Raw genomic sequence first — 14,343 nt, 5'->3', positions numbered from 1 at the left:
CGTGATAACAGCTGATAATACGACCATGATAGGGCATAGCTGCAGCCTTAGATCATATAGTATATGATCTAAGGCTGCAGCTGATCTTTGTTCTGTTTGATAAAAATGTATTATCAATTATCACCAAGCAATTAGTATTAAAACGATTTGGTACGAACTTACCAGTTAATACTATTTTTCCTTAGCATCAGCAGCTGCCGATAAAATATAATTAGTTATTATGCTGTGGTTGCCGGGCCGCTGTCGATTATTCCACAAACATACGGTCTTGTCGACAGCAACGACCAAAACAGCCGCGGCCCTCTACCAGGGTGACGCGGCCACTGGGTGCAATGACCGCGATAACTTATTTATTTACAGTGCCGTGGAAGAAACAGCGACTGGCTGATTCCTCCATGGGCGGCGCGCCGACGACGATAACAACAACACCAACCATAACAATATTATAGGTACAACTTTTGTAATAAATTTCGAATTGTAAGTTGTTCACTTGTTCTTTTACGGCATTGTGTTCGGGACCGCAATTGATAAGCGGCTCAGTGACGTAATCGTTGTAATCGCACCAGCCGCGGGCTCGACGACGACACGACCACTCTGCTCCACTGTATAGTCGCTCGCTATGCGTATCAACGAAATTCCTAGTCACAATATGGCACGATGACGAAGGTGCAGATGTACTGATGTCACAATTCACGATTGTTTTGCTTGATATTATTATTTTGAAATGTTTTTCCCGAGAGCGGCGTCCTAGTGCGGTGTAAGGTTTTAGTTGCGGTTGGTGTTGTAGACTTGTAGTGTTGTCGTACTGTCGTAGTCGTAGCCAGGTAGGTGCGTAAGTAGTTCTCGTCCTTTTCCAGTTCGCGGTTGTGAAAACTCGTAATTTCCTCGCGACTGACTACCTTCGATTCACCACGAACGATTTATCGTCCGTTTTCTTCCGTTTTTCTGATAGTCCCGCCGGCGCCTCAGTCGCGTTTCCGTTCTTGTCCCACCTGATGTGCTTGCAATGAACGGGATGACGTTCAGCGAGTTGATGTACCTGTTCTGTTGCCCACCCCTGCCATCCCGCATCGCCGCCAAGCTGGCGTTCCTTCCGCCGCCAATTACGTACGACTTCACGCCGGTCGACAGTGGTGAGACCAAGTACCACATAAAGTTCAACGACAAGGCCGAGTGGCAGTACACCGACAGCGACGTGCAGAACATCGAGGGATTCTACGCTCGCACGTCCCGTGGAAATCGCATAGCGTGCATATTCGTGCGATGCTGTCCTAACGCCCGTTACACCATATTGTTTTCGCACGGAAACGCCGTCGACCTGGGCCAGATGAGCAGCTTCTACCTAGGACTGGGTATGAGAATCAACTGCAACATATTCAGCTACGACTATTCCGGCTACGGCATCAGCAAGGGCAAGCCGACTGAGAGGGACCTGTATGCGGACATTGACGCTGCTTGGCAAACATTAAGGACCACCTACGGCATCAGTCCCGAAAACATCATACTCTACGGCCAAAGCATTGGCACCGTGCCTACTGTCGACTTGGCGTCCAGATATGAAGTGGGAGCTGTAGTCCTTCATTCGCCTTTAACGTCCGGCATAAAAGTAGCGTTTCCTAGGTCCAAAAGGAAATGGTTCTTTGATGTGTTTACCAGGTACTTGAGTATTTATGTCTTATCCTATTGAACTTAACCATTTTGTGTTTACCCGATTTGTTTCAAATTTTCTCTTGTCCATGTGTCTACCACATTTAAATTCTACTAAAAAGACTAGATTTTAATTAAACTTGTACAGCTAATTGTGACGTATACACCACCCGTAAAGTTTAATTATGTTTCGATATGTACTGCTATTTAGTGTCTGTAGAATTTCTAAGGTATGACTTGTTATATAATACTAAACATAAATCTTTAAACACACCCTTTGTTTAATATAAACAGTTTAAATAAATACTGATACATATAGATGGTTTTATATTAGCCACACCCTATTTTATAACTATATACATCAGTGTGTGCCTATATATTTTAGTCTCTAGTTGTATAATGGAGGGTTATAATTTATATAAACTGAAATTGTATGAACAAGTGGGATTATGCAGACAACAATTGATTTGCTTGTATAAACAACCTATTAGAGTAGCGTGAACTTATGATATTATTTTGTAAAAAATTCTTCATACCTAATGAAAATATAAATTCTACCTATCTACCTAATATATATATATTTAATATTATTAAATAGATGTATAATTTATCTCATTATTTTATAAATTATTCTTATATAGTAGGTGTGTGTAAATATAGGTAATAATGGAAATTAAAAAAATTATGTTCTCCAATGGTTAATTATTAATCTTTAAAAAGTGAAAAAAATAAATAGTTGAATATTAAAATATTATTGTAAACGTTTTCTTATAAAATATTGCTTTGAATTTTGTATTACTCACTTAATAATCAATTTTTGAGCAATAAATGTCAACTACCCAGCAATCACTTATTAACTTTTTTGTTGTTACTTGGTTGCCTTTAATATAAAATATTGATAAAAAAAAAAATTCAAAAAACTGTTAATATTATTTGAGTTCCATTAGCCATTAGGTACCTATTTATTAAGGTTCTATTCTTAAACATACAATTTTAGGTATTATTGAAAAATTGTTTCATTTTAACACAAATTCTAAATAGGCATATCATTACCTAATCAATCGTATTAATAAATTGTAAATACCTTCCTTAAGTACATATAAAGTTTGATTGAATCTATTAATAATATACCTACTATTGTATACTTCATTCAATCTGATAATTTAGTCTTTAATTAGTTCTCTAAAATATGTTGACTGTTATTTGTAATTAATTGCTCATACTATATTATGTACGTAGTATATAGTATTTTGTAGGTATATAATATTTTAAGCTATTTAGTACCTACCTAAACTAATAAACACAAATATTTGTTACTTATGCTAGATACCTAGTATTTTATTCTCAAGAAGATGCCGTTTAATACAATAGTGACTTATTGATTTATTATATCTGTCTGTTTTATGCAAAACAGTGGATAATTAAAGAGACTAGATTAATATTTAAATAATTAATCTATGGGTTATGAACAAATTTAGACGAGGAAATAAATCATGTAATATGTCATTGTATAATATTGTATTGCTTACCTAGTAGGTATTTTTTCAATATTTCATATTCAATTATTATTTTATATCTTTTTTTTTTTTAAATTAACTATAAAAATATAACTCATTATTATATTAAAAAATAATATTAGAACCTAACATTTATAGGTTGGTAGAAGAACTCTTAATAATGTTAGCCTAGAGTAATTTTTTTAAACTTTTCTCTGCCAGACCCATTTATAAAAATAAAGGTTAAAAACATTGATAAATAATAGTAATCATTTACTTGCTTTACTTTCTAACTAAATATAATTATTTTCATGGTAAAAAATTGAATTAATAAAAAAATTGTGGACATTTTCAATTCATGTTTGTGGAAAACATTTAAACTAGAGGATAAAGGATAAAATGTTGGTTCTATAACAAATAAATCTGTAATGATATCCTGTTATAACTATATACTAAGTATGTTAAATTGTTTATATTATTATTAATTTATTTATGCCATTTTTTAGTATCGATAAGGTATCAGAAGTTAACTCTCCAGTACTCGTCATACATGGAACACACGACGAAGTAATTGATTTTTCACACGGTGTCGCTATTTATGAAAAATGTCCTAAAGCAGTTCCACCACTATGGGTTGAGGTAAATATATTTTTGGCATATTTAGTATTAGGACAGAATTAAAATATTACTCGATTGTCAAATTATCGATAACTATTCACTTTCTTTGTGTAAAGTTTTGTAACTAAATCGTATTGTATTATACTTATTGTATTTCAGGGTGCTGGACACAATGATGTAGAATTGCATAATGTTTATTTGGAAAGACTTAAACAATTTGTTACTACTGAACTGCTCAACTGACATTTAATTGAAAATAAAGATGCAGATACATCAAATGGACAATCGCCCAGTATGGTAACTAATGGCTCAGCGACTGAGAAATTACTTTGGTAATTTTTTATTATTATATCTAATAATACTATATATTAGTGTATAATTTGTATAATATTTATCATATAAAATATTAATCGTTCATACTATTTTATCATCCATTACAATTCATGTACAATATATTTTTTTTTTTTGTTAATCATTCGCTTAATCGTTATTTATTAAGTCATGACTATATAACACTATTCCTAAACAAGTATTTTGAAGTTTAAACAATTTATTTAATATTTATATATTTTATGATTTGTGTATTATAATAACTAAAATAATGTATCAGTGTTTTTTTTATCAAATTATTAAATTATTGTATGTTTATTATTATTATTATTGATATAGGTTATATTTGATTAGGTTTATGAATTATATTATAGATTCATCGTTTATACCTATGATATTTATTATTTATATTATCATTTTTATTATTTGAATACAGTAGAGTACCTATTAACCGAATTAATAATTCTTAACTTAATGTGAAATGTGAATTTTACTCTTCTTTTCTCGAGAAAATTTAAAAAATATATTTTCCATAGAAAAGTTTAAGTTATTGGATTAAAAAGTTATCCAAATCTAGCCAAAACAAAAATTGGTGCTCTGCTGTTGAGTTTATTTATAGTTAACTAGTACTGTTTTAATTAATTCAAATTAAGAATAATGGTTTTGTACTAGTTCAAACACTATACATGACTTGAGTATAACATTTAAAATGTATAATTATATCAAGTGTTTTTTTTTTTTTTTTTTAATATTGTAATTTTAACTATACATTAAGTTGAACAAAACAAATATTTTTTACACGCACATTGTTTTGTATGATATTTTTTGAATTCAAACATGTTATATATTATAAACATTTATTATAATATTGATAAAAAAAAAAAAAAAACCATAATACTTTCAATGTTTTTGTGGCCTTATAATATATTTCATGTACCTTCTTCAATGTAATGTGTATGAAATTAAACACTATTTCTCATAATATAACTCATTGATTGTACATTATTAAATATCATTGAAATTTATAATATTATTATGTAAATATGAATGGTGTATTGCCTGTATTTTGCGGCTTCTATAAGTTGCAGAATAAATAAAAACATTGTTATTTAGAAAAACAATTTTACATTTGTATACAAGTTTAATCTTATTAATATAATATTGTCGGGTGATAGACCTTCTTGGCCAAATAGTGGACACTTAGAAAATATCATTACCTCGATTGAATCAAAATTTAAAATAAAATATTTTTTTATCAAAATTGTATTTTTTAAATAATTAATCTATTCATATCTAACTGTTACAAAAATATGCTAAAGACGCCATTAAATTCCAACAAATATTCAAAATTCTAAAAATATTTCATTTAAATGTTAATGTTTTTATTTATCTGTCGATGTGTGTAGGCATATAATTTAAAACTTAAGTCTTTGAATGTGTCTATATTTTTAATTTATCAGATTCATATGAATACTGGTTGGTATCATACTAAAGCGGCTAATCAAAATTATAAAATGTTTACAAGGTAAATCCACAAAACTCAGTGTATCTTGTGCATTTAAATGAATGTGATTTTGTGTTTAAAATTAAAACTCTGTGACTTACCACATTATTTGAACATTGATTACATCTATTTCATGGGTAATCACTAATCGGTTATTCTTTACCATGGATGTTCTACTTGTTGTTTCTAGCGTAGTTTTGTAAAAATAAAGAATTTTATCAACTGTAGAATTATGGCTGAATTCTACATGTACAGTTGAGAGTTATCAAGTTTGGTAGCTGAGGAGCGATGGTCATAATATCGTTTAATAATAAAAAAAAAAAAAAACAATATAATATTATTGTAGGCATAATACTTCCCTGTTGCAAAAAGATTTTAACGGGCGTAAAAGTTTTAGAAAATTTGAGATGATGAGTGGTAAAAGTGAGACATCTGCTGTGTTTGTCGACTTAAATTTCGTGTTTGTGGCGTGTACCGGGACGCTTTTCTGTAATCCATAACATTCAAAATACATAGACGATGTTGTTGTTTTTTTTTTTTACTTGTAAAACTAGTTAAATTTTTTTGGCGCTGTAATTTCCATCAGCTGTTCACTGCCGCCGTTTTGGCGAGCTAGTGTTTTTAAAAGCGAATTTTTCGCTTAAAACATAATTCCTTTAGAATGTTACTTACAGGTACCTATTTAATTAAAATTGTTATGTAGCTGTTCGTAAAAATTGTTTCGACAACTGCCGGAAAGCCCGGATCGTTGTTTACAGCAATAATAATTATTATTAAGTGCAAACACGCCTATATTTATTTGTATAAAACATCAATTAAAATTTAATGCGTTTGCCCCGTGCATACACAGTATACCGTATACGGTTAGGTTAGGTATACGGTATACCTACCATAAAATGTAATTAAAATGTAATTTGTTTATAAAAGGACGTGCAGGTATAGGTTACCAACCACGACTGTTCACGATGTTGAACATTAAATATTTTTAAATGAACAATAATATAATGTAGCAGCTGTGTGTCAGCCGTTATAATATGTATAGGTATACCACCTATAAGTTTTGACTTGTAATTGGTACAGTTTAAATACGAACATTTACAAAAGTCAAATATTTCAAACACACGGCGAAAACGAAAATAACGATTTTATAGTGTTATCTTGTCATACACCTTGTTCAAAAATATGAGTTGGGCTTGAAATGCTTACGTATAAGTAGCATTATTAATTTAAATTTCAACTATACATGATGATATTCAGTATTCACACCAAGCATGCTCACCGCCATTTTTTCTTTTGATAACGTATTCATTCAAATTCTCGTTTTTGGAATTTTCAAACATACTCGAAGACCATATTTTCAAATTATTGATATTTTTTGTACCGCTTTTAGAGTAGGTACCCTGTACAAACTTTTGTTTTTCAAATGAGAACCCCAATTTTTTATTGTATACATTATTTAGCGGATATTTTTTGAGAATTTTCTATTTTGATGCACTATAATAGTTGAGATCAAAATCCTAATGGGTAGTTTTTGAGTTATTTAACTTTGTGTTTTAAGGATAAAAGGTCCATGGTTTAGGTTTATATAAGATATGTGGTCTAGTGGTCTATGGTGGATTAGAAAATATTAATCCATCAACACGAATAATTTCTAAACACGGCCTATCATAACTACTAGTTTTTAAGGACTATTATCCTTAGTACAAACATTTTAATAACTAGGAAACTACTCGTTCAAATTTTGATTTCGATACATCAAAATTCTCAAAAAATAATTCCCACTAAATGATTTACAGTAAAAAATTGGGATTCTTATTTAAAAAACAAAAGTCAAGGGGATGATCATGCTTGATGAATCACACTGCTGTATATGTATATATAATATATATATATATATATATATTAATATTGTATTTTTAGGATATAAGACAATGTTTTTATGAAGTAACAATATTTTAATTTCATTTCTAATAAATATATTTTTAATTAATTCTCATTAAATTATTTATATTTATTTAATCAACGGTATAATATGCTACTGGGGATTTTTTTCCTAGTGCAGTGATTTTTTTAGGGTAATTTTTTTTCCAACTACCTACCCATCAGTTGGGTCCAGACGGTCCAGTATTCTAATCTTTAAGAAATAAAATAAATAAATAATATTAGTATCGTATAACCACAGAATAGGTATATTTACACCTATACATCATTTTAATTACTAATTATCGTGTTTTGTTGCAGTAATTTGTGATTATTCGTGTTACGCTCCTATATGGCTAACACCGAGAAGAGAATGGTAGGTACAGTTTTTTTTTTTTTTTAACACTAACATTCAATTTTAATATTGTATCAATATCTATTGATGGGTGTCATTTATTTTTTATATTTATCATATTTTTGCGTTATTACAGTAAGCTACTGAAGTACAGTAATATTGTATATACTATATAGCGACTGAATAATGTGTATAAGACGAGAAAAACTTTAAAACCACGAGGGTGTGTAGGTGTTGGTCGAAGGCTGTGAGGGTAGGGGGGAACCGGAGAAGCACAGAGCAACGCGCTAATAAAATACTATATAATATTAGTAATATTCTACTATACTACACAATAAAGTATATGGATGAACAGATAAGCATAATAGGTAGGTACTGAATATAATGCAAATATTTTATGTATCATATCGTTTTAATTTTCTAATCCCGTTATATATAGGTCACAATATAATAGGTAATTTTAATAATCAATCGCATCATTAAACGTAGGTATACACACAAACGCGATACGATATCCAAAACACAAATCATAATTATTACGAATTTTATCGCGAACATATGCGACCGTTCGCGCAGATCCTCTCTCATTATTTGTCGCCTGCAGCCACAGTCGTTGCAATAAAAGTAAGTGGGGTTTTAAGTTTTTCCAGTTTTTTTATTATTTGCTAAAAAAACTAGTTGTCCGCAAAAATTGAAAATCAGTTCGTAAATTAACACATTTAACAAAATTCAAAAATCGCTTATGTCGACATGGTGTCGAAATGTTGCTTATACATCGGCACCGCGGAAACCCTCGGGCCGCAACAGTCGCACCCATTAAAATATTATTATTATTATTATTGCGTCGAACAATGCGCGACCGACGCGCGACGACGCTTTAAATGGATACGTCCAATGTTCCTATAGTCCATAGTAGTAAATATAGCGTTGTTTGTTTTAGAGTTCTTTCGCCTCGCAATAGTCGCCCGATGACGTGGGTGCATTAAACTGGTTTATCGACGACACACTATAATATAGATACGGGTGGGTACCCCCCAACTATTTAGTCGTCGGCAAAGCGCACGACAAATGCAGACCTTCTTTTGGACGGTGACATTTTATTACAATAATATTATTATTGTGTATTATTGTCGGTGCTAAACAAAATTTACACGATCAATCGATCAAACACTTCAAATACCCGATATTTCACTATAACCATAACTAGACCTTATTTGTAAAATTTCGGACTGTACATTTGACGATTTGAGTTTTACGCTTCAAACAGAAATTTCGTTTTAGCCATTTTTCTTAGAAAAAGCAATGTATTACAATATTAGGTATATATTATTTTATATTATTTTTACATAGGTATTAGGTAATAATGATAAAACAACAAAATTCAGGAAATACTCATATCTCCTAGTAGTTGATAAATTTTTAATTTTGGTTTTGTAGACCGTAATGCACAATATTCTACATTCGTGTTCCACATAATTGTATCGTGGTGTACAAGGTAATAAAATAGGGCATGACCATAACAGTACCTAAATTTTTCTCTCACAATATGGTTTTATTAAAAGTACCTACATATTATTTTAAAAATCAATTGCAGAGAGGAAATATTATTATGTTATGTGATACAGCCGATACAGGCATCATACATTGTGTAACAGATAGATGCATAATAATTAATAATATTATTAATGTCCAAAGGTACCTATATTTATAAATGAAAATTAAATTATAAAAGAATAAAAGAAAATATAACGAATAACGAATGCATTGTATTCATACCTACCGAGGTACAATAAAATATGTGTACAAAGCGACCAAAGCGTACCTTTACATATTGTTTACACCATCTCGATTGAAAAATATAATAATAACTAAACAATAACAACAAATAATAATACTATGGTAAAATTACTACTATGATAAAAAAAACTGTAAAAATTGTGTATAATATTATCAGTAGGCTTAGATAGCTATTCTAACTATGAGCCTTAATAAAAAAAAATAAAAATAAAAAAAAAACGTATGATAAATAACTAATAATATTTTTATAAATAGGCACCTGTAATAACTTAGTTATTTTATTATTATAATCTTCTCACTTGATTAAATTAAATTGTAGAAATAGAAAAAAAAATGCGAGAATCAGCTGTCACTAGCTGTTGGTTACCCAGTGTCGGGAAGCTGCGATATTTCGACCCCCCTTCCATTAATTTCCTCCAGCCTCCCGAAGAGGTCCCGAAAAGGCTTTTAGTGTTAAACAAATAAAAATAATAAATGATACCTATTTAATTAATAAATTTCCACTTACAAATCGCAACAATATAAAACATACAAAAAAGAGTAAATTATGATATAAATATACAATTGATATTTAATTAAGGTTATTAAAACTAATATTATTTACCTATACCTTAATAAGAAAAAAAAAAGGTCATCAAAATGTACCATCCATAAAGTTCCGGCTTGTGATGAAGGAGCGTGAAAATTCATCATGATCATTAGCCTTACATGCCTGCAAATAAGTCTATATAACAATATTTACAATAATATTCATACATTTTTAACTAATTTATTTTATTTTTTATTTACATAAAAACGCCAATCTTCACACAATGAACCCATACTTTCTAATTTCACTAAATCCCACTTCCTTTCATTCCACTCAAAGCTAACTCGCCATCATAATACTAATCCATTAATAAGACGACTGTCTTCCTGTGCAATTCCGGAAATCCTTTATAAGAAGATTGAATTGGTCTTGGCCTAAAGACTTACTGGATTAATCTGTCAGGTACAATACTGAGCGATCTCCTACCCCACTATGTTATAATCATCATTATTTTCCTTAAAAAAAATTACTTGTTGTATAAAATTATGTATATAGATTGTAATTATTCTGTTAATTAAATAATAAAAAAAAGGATTTAATATCATATACATATAGTAGTTAAAGTGAACACTGAATTTAATAATTGTATAATATACAACTTATATTACTATATAGTATATATTACTACCTATTATAAGAATCTTCAATATCAATATGCTACGCGTGTTAATAATTGACAATTTTTTTTTAATTGATCGTAAAAAAAATTATATTCTGTCGGAAGTATACAGTTAATCACTTTTTGTTGAATCCGTAGGCCACAGCGATATTTTTTCGGTGCACCGTGTGTCCGTGTGTGTCGCAGACGATTTGAAGACGAATCAGTATTCTGCAGTATTCACATATACCTAATATAATTCATAATAATATTACCTACGCTGCAGCAGAGTATTTTTTACTATATACTTATAAGTCATAAACTCATAATAATACATAAGCTGATAAAACATGTGAATCACGTATGTATAGGAACCCAGTATAATTCAGTACATATCACAGATATGAATACAAAAAAAAATTTTTTTTTAAACCGTTGAGGATGTGACAATTATTATAAGTAATGTATAAGGTATATACATCGGTGTATAGATGGTTATAGTATAGGTATATCGGTATATGATACTTTCTTAGGATGGATCAGGAAATTTCGATAAAAAAAAAAAAGAGAAGAAGAAGATTAGCAAGAGACCAAAATCTCACATATTATTATTATTATTATTATTATTACTTATCTACCAATCATACAACAGATATACTTACATCGACTTAAGTGATGCCATGTGAATCACATGATGTGATATATGGCTATTGCTCATGTAAGAAGGTATAATTCATTTTATTCTTTGGGCATTTACAGCCCCAGCCATATATTTATATATACCTAGTTATAATACAAGTGCTTATACATAAAGAACACAATATAAGAGTGCGTAAGGACATATATATTTTTGACAAAAATAACGCACATAAAAAATTACAAAGTAGGTATAACATAATATATAAAATATATTATGATGTATCATGTATGTGAATTATTAAGAAACACCATTTTAGGTCGTTTACAACAAATATTATGATCTGATACCAAATCCCACACACAACGAATTGTATGAAGTTTTATGAACACACGATCTGTATACATATGTATAAATAATCGTAATATTATTAATAATAATTTATTATAATACATTTGGTAAGTATAAATACTTTTCGGTCGTCCCTACATAAGCGGTTTTAGGAGAGAGATATAACTTTCGTTTTATATTTTTCTTATAATATGAAACCTTAAAAGGTTCACAAAATTGTTTCGTGAAAGAAAACCGAACATAAAGGCATAATTTTATTAATAATTATTAGGTTCGATAAATATATACATACGAATAGGGTCTACCTAGGTACATATTTTGGTGGAAACCATCACCTGGTTGTGCATGTGATTAATATTTTTTGAGAACACGATACAGCGTACATCTACAATACTATAAACAGGTTCCAACGTTGTCAAATTTAAAGTTTGGTATACAACTTTCGAATAACTGCACGATAACGTTTCATGTTTTTTTATCACCTTGAAATATAAATCTAACCATACAGATTCCTGATTTTTGGGGTAAGAATTTACTCAGCAGTAAAAAATAGTATCATAATAATCAAATATAATTAAAAAATTATTTTTTTTAAACTAAAAAATGGAAAAAGGTCCGAACCAAAGAATTTCCAACATTTTATTCATGCCAAATTTTGACGAGCTTAACTTACCATAATATTATATAAACAATCTTCTTGACCTTTTTCCATTTTTTAGTTTAAAAAAAAATGATTTTTTAATTATATTTGATTATTATGATACTATTTTTTACTGCTGAGTAAATTCTTACCCCAAAAATCAGGAATCTGGATGGTTAGATTTATATTTCAAGGTGATAAAAAAGATTGTTTATATAATATTATGGTAAGTTAAGCTCGTCAAAATTTGGCATGAATAAAATGTTGGAAATTCTTTGGTTCGGAACCGTATTATTGTGGAAATAAACATATAGGTAGGTACCTACCCCATCCGAAACACATTATTGTTTCAACTGTATTTTTATTGAATCATATTTCTTTGGAATCCGTATCCGTTTGAAATATAAATTATAATATTATATTATGTCGGAAACAAATTCAAGCAACGTAATTTAGAGGGAAAAATTTCGTTCGTGATATGCTAATGAACTGTAAAAATAATGTATTGATTAATATTTTTTCCGAATCGTATTTTTATCAGAAATTTAGTTTCATGAAATATAATATTTCGTTTAAAATTTAAAATTATTGGGTTAGTTTTATTACTCTATAACGGTTGCGATATACGGTTCCAAATAAATAAATTTCCAATAAAGCACGCTTCAATTTGATACGCTTACAAAATAATATTTACCGATTATTTAATTTCCAAACGAATCTAAGTTTTCAAGTAAATAATTTTCTAACAAAGTATATGTTTTTAAGCACAAGGAAATATGTTCCAAAATTATACGATTCCAGATAAATATGTTTTCTAAAGTTTAGTGATCCAGCCAATTATTTTCCAACAAAATATAAAGTTTCTGTTACACTTGTTGTTATATATAAATTTTAATATATCACGTCCATACTATCATTTTATTAGTTGTACACGGTGGTTATAAAATTTATGCGATTTGGAAAAATTGCACAACAAAAATATAAAATTAATTTAATTATACAGAACAGTGTTACAAAAAATTCAAAAATACACCACGGGAATAATTATTTAATTTCAATTAATGGTCGACACTTCGTATTTATTATTTCCAGAATAATAAAATGTATGAGTGTATCGTGATAGAATTGAAATATTATATCAAATTATCATAGGTATTTACACACTATACTTAAAATACGTATAAAAATGATTAAACTCTCACAGTACCTACAATATTACATTTTATGGCTGTAGCCCATAAGCGCAAAATATGACCCAAACGCAACCCAAAAGCACGAAAAAAAAATTACCTTTTTAAAACCCCATAAGCACAAATTAATTTTATAAAAAAAATTGTATTTTATTAAAACCATATAGTTAAAAACATATAACTTAAATCATACAGTTATTAATATACTATGCTATTCGTGATTATAAAATGTGTATTTATAAATATAGAAATAAATAAATAATTATAAAAATTGTATTTAGTTTAATAGTAACAATTAATAGATGTTTTGTTTAAGATCAATAAAATAAATAAGTACCTTAATATTAAATTTGAAATTTGAAGCCCATAGTTTTTAAGTAATCTAATCTTGAAATATTTTTTATCGTAATTTGTTACTGTATTTAATACTAAATACTAAATTAAACTGAAATAACACTACCTAGTACCTACTATAATTATTTTAAAATGAAACCTATGGGTACAATATTGTATCAGGTAATACGATTTAGCAGTTAAATTATAATCAATAGTACTACACTGAGCTGACAGTGGAAGAATCCGATGCGGCATAACAGCGTATAGGATAATAGTTGTCACCATGAAAAGATTTATTCTAAATCGTGGGTCGTACGCTGTTATGCGGCATCGGA

The 14,343-nt window shown here is 29.2% G+C and overlaps 1 protein-coding gene across 1 annotated transcript; it reads left to right on the top strand.

The window, feature by feature from the left end:
* Positions 1-501: 501 nt before the first annotated feature.
* LOC107166973 (alpha/beta hydrolase domain-containing protein 17C) lies at positions 502-5,352 on the top strand. The gene is made up of 3 exons (XM_015515839.2): positions 502-1,656; positions 3,650-3,782; positions 3,921-5,352. The coding sequence occupies exons 1-3, from the start codon at positions 1,007-1,009 to the stop codon at positions 4,002-4,004; spliced, it is 867 nt and encodes a 288-aa protein (XP_015371325.1). The 5' UTR covers positions 502-1,006; the 3' UTR covers positions 4,005-5,352.
* The last annotated feature ends 8,991 nt before the right edge of the window (positions 5,353-14,343 follow it).

The sequence above is a fragment of the Diuraphis noxia genome, unplaced genomic scaffold (assembly GCF_037042655.1).
Source record: "Diuraphis noxia isolate RWA-SAM2 unplaced genomic scaffold, SU_Dnox_SAM2 contig0003, whole genome shotgun sequence".
Lineage (NCBI taxonomy): Eukaryota > Metazoa > Arthropoda > Insecta > Hemiptera > Aphididae > Diuraphis > Diuraphis noxia.
Note: the sequence above shows the minus strand (reverse complement) of the source record. Positions and strands in the feature narration are given on the sequence as shown.